The 18737-nt window shown below is 45.1% G+C and overlaps 3 protein-coding genes, 4 long non-coding RNA genes and 6 other non-coding genes across 16 annotated transcripts; 10 read left to right on the top strand and 3 right to left on the bottom strand.

Moving 5' to 3' along the window:
• Positions 1-305: 305 nt before the first annotated feature.
• Positions 306-2536, top strand: LOC132459145 (uncharacterized). Its single transcript, XR_009526114.1, has 3 exons — positions 306-457; positions 1379-1406; positions 2100-2536. It is a non-coding gene; the product is annotated as an uncharacterized LOC132459145 (long non-coding RNA).
• A 1244-nt stretch (positions 2537-3780) lies between these two features.
• On the top strand, positions 3781-3971 carry LOC132460238 (U2 spliceosomal RNA). Its single transcript, XR_009526389.1, has one exon. It is a non-coding gene; the product is annotated as a U2 spliceosomal RNA (small nuclear RNA).
• Positions 3972-4575: 604 nt separating this feature from the next.
• On the top strand, positions 4576-7671 carry LOC132459144 (uncharacterized). Of its 2 annotated transcripts, XR_009526112.1 has the most exons (3): positions 4576-5595; positions 6513-6540; positions 7235-7671. It is a non-coding gene; the product is annotated as an uncharacterized LOC132459144 (long non-coding RNA). The 2 variants fall into 2 exon arrangements; XR_009526113.1 differs by having other exon boundaries at positions 6513-7671.
• Positions 4913-5077, top strand: LOC132460232 (U1 spliceosomal RNA). The gene has a single exon (XR_009526383.1). It is a non-coding gene; the product is annotated as a U1 spliceosomal RNA (small nuclear RNA).
• Positions 6124-7468, bottom strand: LOC132459143 (uncharacterized). The gene is made up of 2 exons (XM_060053523.1): positions 7207-7468; positions 6124-7106 (listed from the first exon to the last, which is right to left on the bottom strand). The coding sequence occupies exons 1-2, from the start codon at positions 7466-7468 to the stop codon at positions 6580-6582; spliced, it is 789 nt and encodes a 262-aa protein (XP_059909506.1). The 3' UTR covers positions 6124-6579.
• A 1244-nt stretch (positions 7672-8915) lies between the features above and the next one.
• Positions 8916-9106, top strand: LOC132460237 (U2 spliceosomal RNA). The gene has a single exon (XR_009526388.1). It is a non-coding gene; the product is annotated as a U2 spliceosomal RNA (small nuclear RNA).
• A 604-nt stretch (positions 9107-9710) lies between these two features.
• LOC132459141 (uncharacterized) lies at positions 9711-14193 on the top strand. 2 transcript variants are annotated; one of them, XR_009526108.1, is made up of 3 exons: positions 9711-10730; positions 11646-11673; positions 12368-14193. It is a non-coding gene; the product is annotated as an uncharacterized LOC132459141 (long non-coding RNA). The 2 variants fall into 2 exon arrangements; XR_009526109.1 differs by having other exon boundaries at positions 11646-14193.
• On the top strand, positions 10048-10212 carry LOC132460230 (U1 spliceosomal RNA). Its single transcript, XR_009526381.1, has one exon. It is a non-coding gene; the product is annotated as a U1 spliceosomal RNA (small nuclear RNA).
• LOC132459137 (uncharacterized) lies at positions 11257-12601 on the bottom strand. Its single transcript, XM_060053518.1, has 2 exons — positions 12340-12601; positions 11257-12239 (listed from the first exon to the last, which is right to left on the bottom strand). Exons 1-2 carry the CDS (start codon positions 12599-12601, stop codon positions 11713-11715), a joined length of 789 nt encoding a protein of 262 aa, XP_059909501.1. The 3' UTR covers positions 11257-11712.
• Positions 14049-14239, top strand: LOC132460236 (U2 spliceosomal RNA). The gene has a single exon (XR_009526387.1). It is a non-coding gene; the product is annotated as a U2 spliceosomal RNA (small nuclear RNA).
• Positions 14240-14843: 604 nt separating this feature from the next.
• Positions 14844-17937, top strand: LOC132459142 (uncharacterized). Of its 2 annotated transcripts, XR_009526110.1 has the most exons (3): positions 14844-15863; positions 16779-16806; positions 17501-17937. It is a non-coding gene; the product is annotated as an uncharacterized LOC132459142 (long non-coding RNA). The 2 variants fall into 2 exon arrangements; XR_009526111.1 differs by having other exon boundaries at positions 16779-17937.
• LOC132460229 (U1 spliceosomal RNA) lies at positions 15181-15345 on the top strand. Its single transcript, XR_009526380.1, has one exon. It is a non-coding gene; the product is annotated as a U1 spliceosomal RNA (small nuclear RNA).
• On the bottom strand, positions 16390-17734 carry LOC132459140 (uncharacterized). Its single transcript, XM_060053522.1, has 2 exons — positions 17473-17734; positions 16390-17372 (listed from the first exon to the last, which is right to left on the bottom strand). The coding sequence occupies exons 1-2, from the start codon at positions 17732-17734 to the stop codon at positions 16846-16848; spliced, it is 789 nt and encodes a 262-aa protein (XP_059909505.1). The 3' UTR covers positions 16390-16845.
• Positions 17938-18737: the final 800 nt, after the last annotated feature.

The raw sequence follows: 18737 nt of genomic DNA, 5'->3' as shown, positions 1-18737 counted from the left end.
TGGATGGGTGACCGCCTCGGAATGGCTCATGACCCCCCAAAGTCCCTATCCCTCAACCCTGGGATGGATCCCAAAGGATCGAGGATCAAAACGGACGGCTCCATCTGGTGGCCACTGGTGGGTGGTTTTATTTTCAGAAATGTCATGTGCAAGGCCTAGATGATCAAAATCCACTTGTCTGCTGGATGTTTTGTTTATTATTTTCATACTTTGAGTGGATGTAGCTGATGAGATTCATACAATCAAGTGGAAAAGTGTTAAATTGTTACACATTTTTGGGCTGAATTAAGAAAAATAATAAGACTGTATTCAGTGCACTCTCACTTTTTCTGGAAGACATCAGAGCCATTCACAGAACTCATTGTTTTGACCACACAGGGAGTGCAGCCATCACAGTGGGGGTGTATTCACACCTCTGGTTGCGGGAGTGAAGACACAAGGACTTCTAATTGCTTTGGTGTGTTTTTTCTTTCCAATACCCCACCCCTTCTGAAACCCAAGCACACTGAGACTCCGAAATACTTTTACAACTTTTATTTTTCAACCAGAATGTGTTTCATTGAAAAAGCAATCCATATAAACAAGATCATTTTAGTTAAAAGCTCGCCCACCACGACTAGGTACAGATCTACAGGCGAGAACACGAGAACATGAGACGAGAGACAAACATGTACTACCATTTGCAAACATTTAGTTAAACATGGAGCTGACAGACATACACACATCACAAGGACAGGCACATATAAATAACATTAATAATAATAAAAAACACTCAACAATTAAAGAACACACACACACACACACACACACACACACACACACACACACACACACAAACACACACACACACACGTACTTAAGATACAAATCAACAATTGGCTTGTACAGGCTAAAGTGCAATAATGAACATGATTATCCATAGACTCAGGTGACCAATCAACAAATAAAGGCTCAAGCTGTTCCTGGCTTTTGGGTTTTCTTTAGCAAACTTTTGTTAAAACTGAAGCAGACAAATACATACAAACATCACAAAGACATGAAGCTGACAAAGACAAACAACATGCATGACAAAAACACAGATTATCTGAACATGAACAACCACTAAAGGGTATGTAAACTGATTGTGTTAGATTGGAACTGATTATGGTTTAAAAGATTGGCCTCGATATTGAACATAGAGCAGAATGGATACTACAAAGTTAATTTTAACAGCAATATAAATAATAATAAATAAAAAACGAACAAAAGAACTTCAAGTAAAACTGCAAAGTGCCTTTTTTTTAACGATATAAAAAAATAGATAGTGCTTGCTGAAGCACTTTAAAAAACACACACAAAGACAAACACACACAAACAAGCCTCTTTCTCTCTCTTACAGATGGCACAGGAACAGTGGCATCACAGAGGTAAGTTATTCACACACACACACACGCATTTCCAGGTATTTACACAGTCCTCCTTTCCAACTCCGCATCCACGACACTCTTAAAGTGTTCAAAGTTGTCATACACCACATTGTAAAAGCCAGGGGTAGTGGACATCCTAGTGGGTGGACAGTAGGAAAACATTTTCTGCATGCTTCCAGCCACTTTGTCCTTGGAAGGGGTGTACCTCTTCCGCTGTCCACCACAGTCTGGCACGTGGCAAGCCCCACATGGCCTTGAGGACTTGTTAGGCATGAATGTCTTCACTGTTGGTGCAGGAGGGACAAAGCTCTGGCTGCAGGATGGCCCACGAAACAGGACGGAGGGGGCCTGTGGCTGTGCGGGGAGGACCAGCAGTATGGGTGCTGCCGACACAGGGGCGGGCCGTAGGTCAACGCAGCAGGTGGCCTCGGCTGGAGGTGGGTGGACGCAGGAGGCCTCGGCAGAATGGGGGTGGGCGCAGCAGGCTTCAGCCGGGTGGAGGACGACAAACCCAGTGGGCTGAACGGGCCGGTTCGCGGGAGTCCCAGGCTCATCAACAAATAATCTGGAAACATAAAATACACATGTGATCAGTATTGATATGACTTGTGTGCTATTTGCTTTCCACAGCCAACAGGTGAAACAAAGTGCTTATGACAACTTACCTCCGCTTCTCACCACGTCTCTTTCCAGCCTCGTGATGGATGTGCCGGTACTGGACCTGAGGCCGGTCTGGCGGAGCAGTCGCTCCTTCTGCCACTTCAGCAGCTCGTTCTGCTCTCCCTGCTGGCAGTACTGGAACAGCAGCCACACCAGCCAGCCGACATCATTCTCCACAAGCCACCTGAAGGTCTGACCGGCGTACTTCCCGAACGTGATGACCAGCTGACCTTTCCAAAGGTCTCTGCCGTCTTGAGATCCAGCCATTTAGGGTCAACAACAGTGCTGCTGCGGTCCTCTGCCACAGACCTTGCTGCCTCTGTACAGTACAGCCTGGCCTCTCCTTGCCGGTACAAAATGATGTTGGGGTACTGGTGTAGCTGTTGATGGCTGACCAGCGATGGTTTAGTGGCCAAGCTCTTCCCGCAGACGTCACAGATAAAGGTCTCCCTGGCGATGGCATGGATCTTCAGATGCCTCGCCACGTTGGACTTTTCACCGAATGTCTTGTCGCACACGGTGCACTGATGTGTAGGCATGTTCCATCTGGCACAGTAAAACATGAATAAATGAGTAAAACTAAAAACAGATCATTTAGATTGACAATATGTAGCCCTTTATTATACAGAAATCTGCTGTTGGTGTATTAGCCTAGGACAACAAGCTCGCCAGATTGTCGAGAGATTAACACGGTCGCCAAATTGCTTCATGTTACAATTACTCTCGCATCAGCTGTTGTCTAAACAGTCACATTTGCCCATATTAACACATATCCACATCAAATTGACCAAGAAAACGTTGATTGTCGCCGAAAAGCAACAAGTTTGCAGGTAGGCTATGCGACGTAGCCCTTACTATTGTAAACAGTGTCGTTAGCCGCGCCTAGCTATCGTCACAAAACACACATTAATCAGCTTATTATTTCAACGACCCTTGGGTGAATATAGTAATGCCATACACCGTTGGAAAGCTTAGATTGCCACGATTAAAACGAGACTTCCCACGGGTAATATGGTTGCTCACCGACAAAACGGCGATAGGTTGACTAAAGTCTACCCAGCAGCTAAAAACGTACCCACTACTTCTTCCCTTTATACACAACGACCGCGTTATGACACGGTCGAAATCTTTTCTCTTTCTACAAAATCGAAACAGCTTAATACAAACCGTAAAAAATAAATGTCTAATTATTAACTAGCAAACGATGCAGGGGATACAATTTACCTGAGTGAATCCTCCGTTGACTGCTTCACCGGGGAATACCACGTGCTGTAAGCTATTTTCTTTTTCAACTCGAGCTCATTGGCTGCAATAGAGTTCCGGGTGTTATAGATATATATTTATTTGTCATTGGACAGAAGTACAACGAAATTCAGTGCACTCACGTACTGGTCTCATTTAAAAAGGTAACATAATAAATAAATAAAGAAAGAAAATACATTCAACATTTCGTTCACTCACTGCTTCACCTGTAGTCTCATAGAAGCCTCCACTGCTCCAAACTCTATTTGTGAAACATGCAGACGGCCTAGTGAGACTGCCAGCAGGCAGCAGCAAAGAGATGTAGCGACCTCGGTTTATTTCTCCAGCTTTCACAGACACACAAACACGCACACAGATTGCTTGGTCTTTTTTTTGTTTCGTCGTTGTCTTAAACCGCCAAGTGGAGCGACGTGTCTGGGAAGCTCGCCTATTGGTCTGAGCTTGTGTGTGCATCGCTTCTCGGCCTTTTGGCTAAGATCAAGTGTAGTATCTGTTCTTATCAGTTTAATATCTGATACGTCCCCTACCCGGGGACCATATATTAAATTGATTTTTGGAACTGGGAGATGGAAAAGGGGCTTGCTCCGTCCACTCCACGCATCGACCTGGTATTGCAGTAACTCCAGGACCGGTGCACCCCTCTCTCACTGTGAAAAACAAAACTAAACTCCTCCTGAGAGTACACCCGTCCGCCTGTAGACAATAAAGTGTCATTTACAATTCATAAACGCACTGTTTACAATTACTCCAACGATATTCTGTTGTAGTGATGTTATGGTTTGCGTCGAGGCATCGGGGCGTGTGTCGAGTACCTCGGCTCCTCCCCCAGCGAAGCTCCGTATCACATAGGCGAAATGACGTGGCGCGTGACGTTCGAGGCTTCATCTCGGGCTGTTCCGCGATATGGGTTCACAATTGGCACATTTTTACAAAAAGAAGACCCTACCCAGTTCCAAGATCACTTTTATGGCAATGTAATTAATCACACTCGTTCTCAGTCATCATGCAGTTCTATTATTACAATTATTAGTAGGCTACTGTAGTTATAAGACAATCTATTTTGCCCGGGATGACTTAAAACCTTTGTCAAATGATTTGTTCTCTACCATGAGCTCGGGAGATATTTATGAACGGCACACTCACACGCATCACTGAAATGACTTTAATTCTTAAACGTTTTGATGTTGTACGAAGCAAACATCACATCATCACAGGAAACTCTTTCTTTCGTCATAATTTCATTCCTTGTCCCTAGCGTACTCATTTGAAGCTTCGAGGTCGAACCACTTTTATGGTTCACCTGGCTGCGAGGCTTTGACGTTTCATGAGGCATCATCTCGTCACCACTATTCTGTTGTTTAAGAAAGAAAAAAGGATTCTTTCTGTGGCGTGTCGATAACTCGGACCTCCAGGTTTCCTTTCGTTATGCTTCCATCACGCTGATTTCAGATTCGCCTGTCATCGTGTATGATACCGGTGGTCTACAGTGTTTATTAAAGTCTAGACATCTCCGAATGCTTTGCAACCGTTCTCCTGGGGAACACGCGTGGGCATCGTTCAGCCCACCTGAACGTGTACAACTCATACTTACCTGGCAAGGGAGATACCATGATCAAGAAGGTGGTTCAGCCATAGCGAGGCTCAGCCATTGCACTGAGGCTGTTGCTGACCCGTGCGAATTCCCCAAATGTGGGAATCTCGATTGCAAAATTTCTGGTAGTGGGGGACTGCGTTCGCGCTCTCCCCTGGTCGTGTTGTTCTAAAGAAATAATAGCTATGAAAGATACCACCCTGAGCACGCCCGATCTCGTCTGATCTCGGAGGCTAAGCAGGGTCCGGCCTGGTTAGTACTTGGATGGGTGACCGCCTGGGAATGGCTCATGACCCCCCAAAGTCCCTATCCCTCAACCCTGGGATCGATCCAAAAGGATCGAGGATCAAAACGGACGGCTCCATCTGGTGGCCACTGGTGGGTGGTTTTATTTTCAGAAATGTCATGTGCAAGGCCTAGATGATCAAAATCCACTAGTCTGCTGGATGTTTTGTTTATTATTTTCATACTTTGAGTGGATGTAGCTGATGAGATTCATACAATCAAGTGGAAAAGTGTTAAATTGTTACATTTTTGGGCTGAATTAAGAAAAATAATAAGAGCCATTCACAGAACTCATTGTTTTGACCACACAGGGAGTGCAGCCATCACAGTGGGGGTGTATTCACACCTCTGGTTGCGGGAGTGAAGACACAAGGACTTCTAATTGCTTTGGTGTGTTTTTTCTTTCCAATACCCCACCCCTTCTGAAACCCAAGCACACTGAGACTCCGAAATACTTTTACAACTTTTATTTTTCAACCAGAATGTGTTTCATTGAAAAAGCAATCCATATAAACAAGATCATTTTAGTTAAAAGCTCGCCCACCACGACTAGGTACAGATCTACAGGCGAGAACACGAGAACATGAGACGAGAGACAAACATGTACTACCATTTGCAAACATTTAGTTAAACATGGAGCTGACAGACATACACACATCACAAGGACAGGCACATATAAATAACATTAATAATAATAAAAAACACTCAACAATTAAAGAACACACACACACACACACACACACACACACACACACACACACAAACACACACACACACACACGTACTTAAGATACAAATCAACAATTGGCTTGTACAGGCTAAAGTGCAATAATGAACATGATTATCCATAGACTCAGGTGACCAATCAACAAATAAAGGCTCAAGCTGTTCCTGGCTTTTGGGTTTTCTTTAGCAAACTTTTGTTAAAACTGAAGCAGACAAATACATACAAACATCACAAAGACATGAAGCTGACAAAGACAAACAACATGCATGACAAAAACACAGATTATCTGAACATGAACAACCACTAAAGGGTATGTAAACTGATTGTGTTAGATTGGAACTGATTATGGTTTAAAAGATTGGCCTCGATATTGAACATAGAGCAGAATGGATACTACAAAGTTAATTTTAACAGCAATATAAATAATAATAAATAAAAAACGAACAAAAGAACTTCAAGTAAAACTGCAAAGTGCCTTTTTTTTAACGATATAAAAAAATAGATAGTGCTTGCTGAAGCACTTTAAAAAACACACACAAAGACAAACACACACAAACAAGCCTCTTTCTCTCTCTTACAGATGGCACAGGAACAGTGGCATCACAGAGGTAAGTTATTCACACACACACACACGCATTTCCAGGTATTTACACAGTCCTCCTTTCCAACTCCGCATCCACGACACTCTTAAAGTGTTCAAAGTTGTCATACACCACATTGTAAAAGCCAGGGGTAGTGGACATCCTAGTGGGTGGACAGTAGGAAAACATTTTCTGCATGCTTCCAGCCACTTTGTCCTTGGAAGGGGTGTACCTCTTCCGCTGTCCACCACAGTCTGGCACGTGGCAAGCCCCACATGGCCTTGAGGACTTGTTAGGCATGAATGTCTTCACTGTTGGTGCAGGAGGGACAAAGCTCTGGCTGCAGGATGGCCCACGAAACAGGACGGAGGGGGCCTGTGGCTGTGCGGGGAGGACCAGCAGTATGGGTGCTGCCGACACAGGGGGCGGGCCGTAGGTCAACGCAGCAGGTGGCCTCGGCTGGAGGTGGGTGGACGCAGGAAGCCTCGGCAGAATGGGGGTGGGCGCAGCAGGCTTCAGCCGGGTGGAGGACGACAAACCCAGTGGGCTGAACGGGCCGGTTCGCGGGAGTCCCAGGCTCATCAACAAATAATCTGGAAACATAAAATACACATGTGATCAGTATTGATATGACTTGTGTGCTATTTGCTTTCCACAGCCAACAGGTGAAACAAAGTGCTTATGACAACTTACCTCCGCTTCTCACCACGTCTCTTTCCAGCCTCGTGATGGATGTGCCGGTACTGGACCTGAGGCCGGTCTGGCGGAGCAGTCGCTCCTTCTGCCACTTCAGCAGCTCGTTCTGCTCTCCCTGCTGGCAGTACTGGAACAGCAGCCACACCAGCCAGCCGACATCATTCTCCACAAGCCACCTGAAGGTCTGACCGGCGTACTTCCCGAACGTGATGACCAGCTGACCTTTCCAAAGGTCTCTGCCGTCTTGAGATCCAGCCATTTAGGGTCAACAACAGTGCTGCTGCGGTCCTCTGCCACAGACCTTGCTGCCTCTGTACAGTACAGCCTGGCCTCTCCTTGCCGGTACAAAATGATGTTGGGGTACTGGTGTAGCTGTTGATGGCTGACCAGCGATGGTTTAGTGGCCAAGCTCTTCCCGCAGACGTCACAGATAAAGGTCTCCCTGGCGATGGCATGGATCTTCAGATGCCTCGCCACGTTGGACTTTTCACCGAATGTCTTGTCGCACACGGTGCACTGATGTGTAGGCATGTTCCATCTGGCACAGTAAAACATGAATAAATGAGTAAAACTAAAAACAGATCATTTAGATTGACAATATGTAGCCCTTTATTATACAGAAATCTGCTGTTGGTGTATTAGCCTAGGACAACAAGCTCGCCAGATTGTCGAGAGATTAACACGGTCGCCAAATTGCTTCATGTTACAATTACTCTCGCATCAGCTGTTGTCTAAACAGTCACATTTGCCCATATTAACACATATCCACATCAAATTGACCAAGAAAACGTTGATTGTCGCCGAAAAGCAACAAGTTTGCAGGTAGGCTATGCGACGTAGCCCTTACTATTGTAAACAGTGTCGTTAGCCGCGCCTAGCTATCGTCACAAAACACACATTAATCAGCTTATTATTTCAACGACCCTTGGGTGAATATAGTAATGCCATACACCGTTGGAAAGCTTAGATTGCCACGATTAAAACGAGACTTCCCACGGGTAATATGGTTGCTCACCGACAAAACGGCGATAGGTTGACTAAAGTCTACCCAGCAGCTAAAAACGTACCCACTACTTCTTCCCTTTATACACAACGACCGCGTTATGACACGGTCGAAATCTTTTCTCTTTCTACAAAATCGAAACAGCTTAATACAAACCGTAAAAAATAAATGTCTAATTATTAACTAGCAAACGATGCAGGGGATACAATTTACCTGAGTGAATCCTCCGTTGACTGCTTCACCGGGGAATACCACGTGCTGTAAGCTATTTTCTTTTTCAACTCGAGCTCATTGGCTGCAATAGAGTTCCGGGTGTTATAGATATATATTTATTTGTCATTGGACAGAAGTACAACGAAATTCAGTGCACTCACGTACTGGTCTCATTTAAAAAGGTAACATAATAAATAAATAAAGAAAGAAAATACATTCAACATTTCGTTCACTCACTGCTTCACCTGTAGTCTCATAGAAGCCTCCACTGCTCCAAACTCTATTTGTGAAACATGCAGACGGCCTAGTGAGACTGCCAGCAGGCAGCAGCAAAGAGATGTAGCGACCTCGGTTTATTTCTCCAGCTTTCACAGACACACAAACACGCACACAGATTGCTTGGTCTTTTTTTTGTTTCGTCGTTGTCTTAAACCGCCAAGTGGAGCGACGTGTCTGGGAAGCTCGCCTATTGGTCTGAGCTTGTGTGTGCATCGCTTCTCGGCCTTTTGGCTAAGATCAAGTGTAGTATCTGTTCTTATCAGTTTAATATCTGATACGTCCCCTACCCGGGGACCATATATTAAATTGATTTTTGGAACTGGGAGATGGAAAAGGGGCTTGCTCCGTCCACTCCACGCATCGACCTGGTATTGCAGTAACTCCAGGACCGGTGCACCCCTCTCTCACTGTGAAAAACAAAACTAAACTCCTCCTGAGAGTACACCCGTCCGCCTGTAGACAATAAAGTGTCATTTACAATTCATAAACGCACTGTTTACAATTACTCCAACGATATTCTGTTGTAGTGATGTTATGGTTTGCGTCGAGGCATCGGGGCGTGTGTCGAGTACCTCGGCTCCTCCCCCAGCGAAGCTCCGTATCACATAGGCGAAATGACGTGGCGCGTGACGTTCGAGGCTTCATCTCGGGCTGTTCCGCGATATGGGTTCACAATTGGCACATTTTTACAAAAAGAAGACCCTACCCAGTTCCAAGATCACTTTTATGGCAATGTAATTAATCACACTCGTTCTCAGTCATCATGCAGTTCTATTATTACAATTATTAGTAGGCTACTGTAGTTATAAGACAATCTATTTTGCCCGGGATGACTTAAAACCTTTGTCAAATGATTTGTTCTCTACCATGAGCTCGGGAGATATTTATGAACGGCACACTCACACGCATCACTGAAATGACTTTAATTCTTAAACGTTTTGATGTTGTACGAAGCAAACATCACATCATCACAGGAAACTCTTTCTTTCGTCATAATTTCATTCCTTGTCCCTAGCGTACTCATTTGAAGCTTCGAGGTCGAACCACTTTTATGGTTCACCTGGCTGCGAGGCTTTGACGTTTCATGAGGCATCATCTCGTCACCACTATTCTGTTGTTTAAGAAAGAAAAAAGGATTCTTTCTGTGGCGTGTCGATAACTCGGACCTCCAGGTTTCCTTTCGTTATGCTTCCATCACGCTGATTTCAGATTCGCCTGTCATCGTGTATGATACCGGTGGTCTACAGTGTTTATTAAAGTCTAGACATCTCCGAATGCTTTGCAACCGTTCTCCTGGGGAACACGCGTGGGCATCGTTCAGCCCACCTGAACGTGTACAACTCATACTTACCTGGCAAGGGAGATACCATGATCAAGAAGGTGGTTCAGCCATAGCGAGGCTCAGCCATTGCACTGAGGCTGTTGCTGACCCGTGCGAATTCCCCAAATGTGGGAATCTCGATTGCAAAATTTCTGGTAGTGGGGGACTGCGTTCGCGCTCTCCCCTGGTCGTGTTGTTCTAAAGAAATAATAGCTATGAAAGATACCACCCTGAGCACGCCCGATCTCGTCTGATCTCGGAGGCTAAGCAGGGTCCGGCCTGGTTAGTACTTGGATGGGTGACCGCCTGGGAATGGCTCATGACCCCCCAAAGTCCCTATCCCTCAACCCTGGGATCGATCCAAAAGGATCGAGGATCAAAACGGACGGCTCCATCTGGTGGCCACTGGTGGGTGGTTTTATTTTCAGAAATGTCATGTGCAAGGCCTAGATGATCAAAATCCACTAGTCTGCTGGATGTTTTGTTTATTATTTTCATACTTTGAGTGGATGTAGCTGATGAGATTCATACAATCAAGTGGAAAAGTGTTAAATTGTTACATTTTTGGGCTGAATTAAGAAAAATAATAAGAGCCATTCACAGAACTCATTGTTTTGACCACACAGGGAGTGCAGCCATCACAGTGGGGGTGTATTCACACCTCTGGTTGCGGGAGTGAAGACACAAGGACTTCTAATTGCTTTGGTGTGTTTTTTCTTTCCAATACCCCACCCCTTCTGAAACCCAAGCACACTGAGACTCCGAAATACTTTTACAACTTTTATTTTTCAACCAGAATGTGTTTCATTGAAAAAGCAATCCATATAAACAAGATCATTTTAGTTAAAAGCTCGCCCACCACGACTAGGTACAGATCTACAGGCGAGAACACGAGAACATGAGACGAGAGACAAACATGTACTACCATTTGCAAACATTTAGTTAAACATGGAGCTGACAGACATACACACATCACAAGGACAGGCACATATAAATAACATTAATAATAATAAAAAACACTCAACAATTAAAGAACACACACACACACACACACACACACACACACACACACACAAACACACACACACACACACGTACTTAAGATACAAATCAACAATTGGCTTGTACAGGCTAAAGTGCAATAATGAACATGATTATCCATAGACTCAGGTGACCAATCAACAAATAAAGGCTCAAGCTGTTCCTGGCTTTTGGGTTTTCTTTAGCAAACTTTTGTTAAAACTGAAGCAGACAAATACATACAAACATCACAAAGACATGAAGCTGACAAAGACAAACAACATGCATGACAAAAACACAGATTATCTGAACATGAACAACCACTAAAGGGTATGTAAACTGATTGTGTTAGATTGGAACTGATTATGGTTTAAAAGATTGGCCTCGATATTGAACATAGAGCAGAATGGATACTACAAAGTTAATTTTAACAGCAATATAAATAATAATAAATAAAAAACGAACAAAAGAACTTCAAGTAAAACTGCAAAGTGCCTTTTTTTTAACGATATAAAAAAATAGATAGTGCTTGCTGAAGCACTTTAAAAAACACACACAAAGACAAACACACACAAACAAGCCTCTTTCTCTCTCTTACAGATGGCACAGGAACAGTGGCATCACAGAGGTAAGTTATTCACACACACACACACGCATTTCCAGGTATTTACACAGTCCTCCTTTCCAACTCCGCATCCACGACACTCTTAAAGTGTTCAAAGTTGTCATACACCACATTGTAAAAGCCAGGGGTAGTGGACATCCTAGTGGGTGGACAGTAGGAAAACATTTTCTGCATGCTTCCAGCCACTTTGTCCTTGGAAGGGGTGTACCTCTTCCGCTGTCCACCACAGTCTGGCACGTGGCAAGCCCCACATGGCCTTGAGGACTTGTTAGGCATGAATGTCTTCACTGTTGGTGCAGGAGGGACAAAGCTCTGGCTGCAGGATGGCCCACGAAACAGGACGGAGGGGGCCTGTGGCTGTGCGGGGAGGACCAGCAGTATGGGTGCTGCCGACACAGGGGGCGGGCCGTAGGTCAACGCAGCAGGTGGCCTCGGCTGGAGGTGGGTGGACGCAGGAAGCCTCGGCAGAATGGGGGTGGGCGCAGCAGGCTTCAGCCGGGTGGAGGACGACAAACCCAGTGGGCTGAACGGGCCGGTTCGCGGGAGTCCCAGGCTCATCAACAAATAATCTGGAAACATAAAATACACATGTGATCAGTATTGATATGACTTGTGTGCTATTTGCTTTCCACAGCCAACAGGTGAAACAAAGTGCTTATGACAACTTACCTCCGCTTCTCACCACGTCTCTTTCCAGCCTCGTGATGGATGTGCCGGTACTGGACCTGAGGCCGGTCTGGCGGAGCAGTCGCTCCTTCTGCCACTTCAGCAGCTCGTTCTGCTCTCCCTGCTGGCAGTACTGGAACAGCAGCCACACCAGCCAGCCGACATCATTCTCCACAAGCCACCTGAAGGTCTGACCGGCGTACTTCCCGAACGTGATGACCAGCTGACCTTTCCAAAGGTCTCTGCCGTCTTGAGATCCAGCCATTTAGGGTCAACAACAGTGCTGCTGCGGTCCTCTGCCACAGACCTTGCTGCCTCTGTACAGTACAGCCTGGCCTCTCCTTGCCGGTACAAAATGATGTTGGGGTACTGGTGTAGCTGTTGATGGCTGACCAGCGATGGTTTAGTGGCCAAGCTCTTCCCGCAGACGTCACAGATAAAGGTCTCCCTGGCGATGGCATGGATCTTCAGATGCCTCGCCACGTTGGACTTTTCACCGAATGTCTTGTCGCACACGGTGCACTGATGTGTAGGCATGTTCCATCTGGCACAGTAAAACATGAATAAATGAGTAAAACTAAAAACAGATCATTTAGATTGACAATATGTAGCCCTTTATTATACAGAAATCTGCTGTTGGTGTATTAGCCTAGGACAACAAGCTCGCCAGATTGTCGAGAGATTAACACGGTCGCCAAATTGCTTCATGTTACAATTACTCTCGCATCAGCTGTTGTCTAAACAGTCACATTTGCCCATATTAACACATATCCACATCAAATTGACCAAGAAAACGTTGATTGTCGCCGAAAAGCAACAAGTTTGCAGGTAGGCTATGCGACGTAGCCCTTACTATTGTAAACAGTGTCGTTAGCCGCGCCTAGCTATCGTCACAAAACACACATTAATCAGCTTATTATTTCAACGACCCTTGGGTGAATATAGTAATGCCATACACCGTTGGAAAGCTTAGATTGCCACGATTAAAACGAGACTTCCCACGGGTAATATGGTTGCTCACCGACAAAACGGCGATAGGTTGACTAAAGTCTACCCAGCAGCTAAAAACGTACCCACTACTTCTTCCCTTTATACACAACGACCGCGTTATGACACGGTCGAAATCTTTTCTCTTTCTACAAAATCGAAACAGCTTAATACAAACCGTAAAAAATAAATGTCTAATTATTAACTAGCAAACGATGCAGGGGATACAATTTACCTGAGTGAATCCTCCGTTGACTGCTTCACCGGGGAATACCACGTGCTGTAAGCTATTTTCTTTTTCAACTCGAGCTCATTGGCTGCAATAGAGTTCCGGGTGTTATAGATATATATTTATTTGTCATTGGACAGAAGTACAACGAAATTCAGTGCACTCACGTACTGGTCTCATTTAAAAAGGTAACATAATAAATAAATAAAGAAAGAAAATACATTCAACATTTCGTTCACTCACTGCTTCACCTGTAGTCTCATAGAAGCCTCCACTGCTCCAAACTCTATTTGTGAAACATGCAGACGGCCTAGTGAGACTGCCAGCAGGCAGCAGCAAAGAGATGTAGCGACCTCGGTTTATTTCTCCAGCTTTCACAGACACACAAACACGCACACAGATTGCTTGGTCTTTTTTTTGTTTCGTCGTTGTCTTAAACCGCCAAGTGGAGCGACGTGTCTGGGAAGCTCGCCTATTGGTCTGAGCTTGTGTGTGCATCGCTTCTCGGCCTTTTGGCTAAGATCAAGTGTAGTATCTGTTCTTATCAGTTTAATATCTGATACGTCCCCTACCCGGGGACCATATATTAAATTGATTTTTGGAACTGGGAGATGGAAAAGGGGCTTGCTCCGTCCACTCCACGCATCGACCTGGTATTGCAGTAACTCCAGGACCGGTGCACCCCTCTCTCACTGTGAAAAACAAAACTAAACTCCTCCTGAGAGTACACCCGTCCGCCTGTAGACAATAAAGTGTCATTTACAATTCATAAACGCACTGTTTACAATTACTCCAACGATATTCTGTTGTAGTGATGTTATGGTTTGCGTCGAGGCATCGGGGCGTGTGTCGAGTACCTCGGCTCCTCCCCCAGCGAAGCTCCGTATCACATAGGCGAAATGACGTGGCGCGTGACGTTCGAGGCTTCATCTCGGGCTGTTCCGCGATATGGGTTCACAATTGGCACATTTTTACAAAAAGAAGACCCTACCCAGTTCCAAGATCACTTTTATGGCAATGTAATTAATCACACTCGTTCTCAGTCATCATGCAGTTCTATTATTACAATTATTAGTAGGCTACTGTAGTTATAAGACAATCTATTTTGCCCGGGATGACTTAAAACCTTTGTCAAATGATTTGTTCTCTACCATGAGCTCGGGAGATATTTATGAACGGCACACTCACACGCATCACTGAAATGACTTTAATTCTTAAACGTTTTGATGTTGTACGAAGCAAACATCACATCATCACAGGAAACTCTTTCTTTCGTCATAATTTCATTCCTTGTCCCTAGCGTACTCATTTGAAGCTTCGAGGTCGAACCACTTTTATGGTTCACCTGGCTGCGAGGCTTTGACGTTTCATGAGGCATCATCTCGTCACCACTATTCTGTTGTTTAAGAAAGAAAAAAGGATTCTTTCTGTGGCGTGTCGATAACTCGGACCTCCAGGTTTCCTTTCGTTATGCTTCCATCACGCTGATTTCAGATTCGCCTGTCATCGTGTATGATACCGGTGGTCTACAGTGTTTATTAAAGTCTAGACATCTCCGAATGCTTTGCAACCGTTCTCCTGGGGAACACGCGTGGGCATCGTTCAGCCCACCTGAACGTGTACAACTCATACTTACCTGGCAAGGGAGATACCATGATCAAGAAGGTGGTTCAGCCATAGCGAGGCTCAGCCATTGCACTGAGGCTGTTGCTGACCCGTGCGAATTCCCCAAATGTGGGAATCTCGATTGCAAAATTTCTGGTAGTGGGGGACTGCGTTCGCGCTCTCCCCTGGTCGTGTTGTTCTAAAGAAATAATAGCTATGAAAGATACCACCCTGAGCACGCCCGATCTCGTCTGATCTCGGAGGCTAAGCAGGGTCCGGCCTGGTTAGTACTTGGATGGGTGACCGCCTGGGAATGGCTCATGACCCCCCAAAGTCCCTATCCCTCAACCCTGGGATCGATCCAAAAGGATCGAGGATCAAAACGGACGGCTCCATCTGGTGGCCACTGGTGGGTGGTTTTATTTTCAGAAATGTCATGTGCAAGGCCTAGATGATCAAAATCCACTAGTCTGCTGGATGTTTTGTTTATTATTTTCATACTTTGAGTGGATGTAGCTGATGAGATTCATACAATCAAGTGGAAAAGTGTTAAATTGTTACATTTTTGGGCTGAATTAAGAAAAATAATAAGAGCCATTCACAGAACTCATTGTTTTGACCACACAGGGAGTGCAGCCATCACAGTGGGGGTGTATTCACACCTCTGGTTGCGGGAGTGAAGACACAAGGACTTCTAATTGCTTTGGTGTGTTTTTTCTTTCCAATACCCCACCCCTTCTGAAACCCAAGCACACTGAGACTCCGAAATACTTTTACAACTTTTATTTTTCAACCAGAATGTGTTTCATTGAAAAAGCAATCCATATAAACAAGATCATTTTAGTTAAAAGCTCGCCCACCACGACTAGGTACAGATCTACAGGCGAGAACACGAGAACATGAGACGAGAGACAAACATGTACTACCATTTGCAAACATTTAGTTAAACATGGAGCTGACAGACATACACACATCACAAGGACAGGCACATATAAATAACATTAATAATAATAAAAAACACTCAACAATTAAAGAACACACACACACACACACACACACACACACACACACAAACACACACACACACACACACACGTACTTAAGATACAAATCAACAATTGGCTTGTACAGGCTAAAGTGCAATAATGAACATGATTATCCATAGACTCAGGTGACCAATCAACAAATAAAGGCTCAAGCTGTTCCTGGCTTTTGGGTTTTCTTTAGCAAACTTTTGTTAAAACTGAAGCAGACAAATACATACAAACATCACAAAGACATGAAGCTGACAAAGACAAACAACATGCATGACAAAAACACAGATTATCTGAACATGAACAACCACTAAAGGGTATGTAAACTGATTGTGTTAGATTGGAACTGATTATGGTTTAAAAGATTGGCCTCGATATTGAACATAGAGCAGAATGGATACTACAAAGTTAATTTTAACAGCAATATAAATAATAATAAATAAAAAACGAACAAAAGAACTTCAAGTAAAACTGCAAAGTGCCTTTTTTTTAACGATATAAAAAAATAGATAGTGCTTGCTGAAGCACTTTAAAAAACACACACAAAGACAAACACACACAAACAAGCCTCTTTCTCTCTCTTACAGATGGCACAGGAACAGTGGCATCACAGAGGTAAGTTATTCACACACACACACACGCATTTCCAGGTATTTACACAGTCCTCCTTTCCAACTCCGCATCCACGACACTCTTAAAGTGTTCAAAGTTGTCATACACCACATTGTAAAAGCCAGGGGTAGTGGACATCCTAGTGGGTGGACAGTAGGAAAACATTTTCTGCATGCTTCCAGCCACTTTGTCCTTGGAAGGGGTGTACCTCTTCCGCTGTCCACCACAGTCTGGCACGTGGCAAGCCCCACATGGCCTTGAGGACTTGTTAGGCATGAATGTCTTCACTGTTGGTGCAGGAGGGACAAAGCTCTGGCTGCAGGATGGCCCACGAAACAGGACGGAGGGGGCCTGTGGCTGTGCGGGGAGGACCAGCAGTATGGGTGCTGCCGACACAGGGGGCGGGCCGTAGGTCAACGCAGCAGGTGGCCTCGGCTGGAGGTGGGTGGACGCAGGAAGCCTCGGCAGAATGGGGGTGGGCGCAGCAGGCTTCAGCCGGGTGGAGGACGACAAACCCAGTGGGCTGAACGGGCCGGTTCGCGGGAGTCCCAGGCTCATCAACAAATAATCTGGAAACATAAAATACACATGTGATCAGTATTGATATGACTTGTGTGCTATTTGCTTTCCACAGCCAACAGGTGAAACAAAGTGCTTATGACAACTTACCTCCGCTTCTCACCACGTCTCTTTCCAGCCTCGTGATGGATGTGCCGGTACTGGACCTGAGGCCGGTCTGGCGGAGCAGTCGCTCCTTCTGCCACTTCAGCAGCTCGTTCTGCTCTCCCTGCTGGCAGTACTGGAACAGCAGCCACACCAGCCAGCCGACATCATTCTCCACAAGCCACCTGAAGGTCTGACCGGCGTACTTCCCGAACGTGATGACCAGCTGACCTTTCCAAAGGTCTCTGCCGTCTTGAGATCCAGCCATTTAGGGTCAACAACAGTGCTGCTGCGGTCCTCTGCCACAGACCTTGCTGCCTCTGTACAGTACAGCCTGGCCTCTCCTTGCCGGTACAAAATGATGTTGGGGTACTGGTGTAGCTGTTGATGGCTGACCAGCGATGGTTTAGTGGCCAAGCTCTTCCCGCAGACGTCACAGATAAAGGTCTCCCTGGCGATGGCATGGATCTTCAGATGCCTCGCCACGTTGGACTTTTCACCGAATGTCTTGTCGCACACGGTGCACTGATGTGTAGGCATGTTCCATCTGGCACAGTAAAACATGAATAAATGAGTAAAACTAAAAACAGATCATTTAGATTGACAATATGTAGCCCTTTATTATACAGAAATCTGCTGTTGGTGTATTAGCCTAGGACAACAAGCTCGCCAGATTGTCGAGAGATTAACACGGTCGCCAAATTGCTTCATGTTACAATTACTCTCGCATCAGCTGTTGTCTAAACAGTCACATTTACCCATATTAACACATATCCACATCAAATTGACCAAGAAAACGTTGATTGTCGCCGAAAAGCAACAAGTTTGCAGGTAGGCTATGCGACGTAGCCCTTACTATTGTAAACAGTGTCGTTAGCCGCGCCTAGCTATCGTCACAAAACACACATTAATCAGCTTATTATTTCAACGACCCTTGGGTGAATATAGTAATGCCATACACCGTTGGAAAGCTTAGATTGCCACGATTAAAACGAGACTTCCCACGGGTAATATGGTTGCTCACCGACAAAACGGCGATAGGTTGACTAAAGTCTACCCAGCAGCTAAAAACGTACCCACTACTTCTTCCCTTTATACACAACGACCGCGTTATGACACGGTCGAAATCTTTTCTCTTTCTACAAAATCGAAACAGCTTAATACAAACCGTAAAAAAAATAATTCTAATTATTAACTAGCAAACGATGCAGGGGATAAAATTTACCTGAGTGAATCCTCCGTTGACTGCTTCACCGGGGAATACCACGTGC

The sequence above is a fragment of the Gadus macrocephalus genome, chromosome 6 (genome assembly GCF_031168955.1).
Source record: "Gadus macrocephalus chromosome 6, ASM3116895v1".
NCBI classification, from domain to species: Eukaryota; Metazoa; Chordata; class Actinopteri; order Gadiformes; family Gadidae; genus Gadus; species Gadus macrocephalus.
The sequence above is the reverse complement of the archived record's forward strand: the minus strand, read 5'-3'. Positions and strand labels throughout refer to the sequence as shown.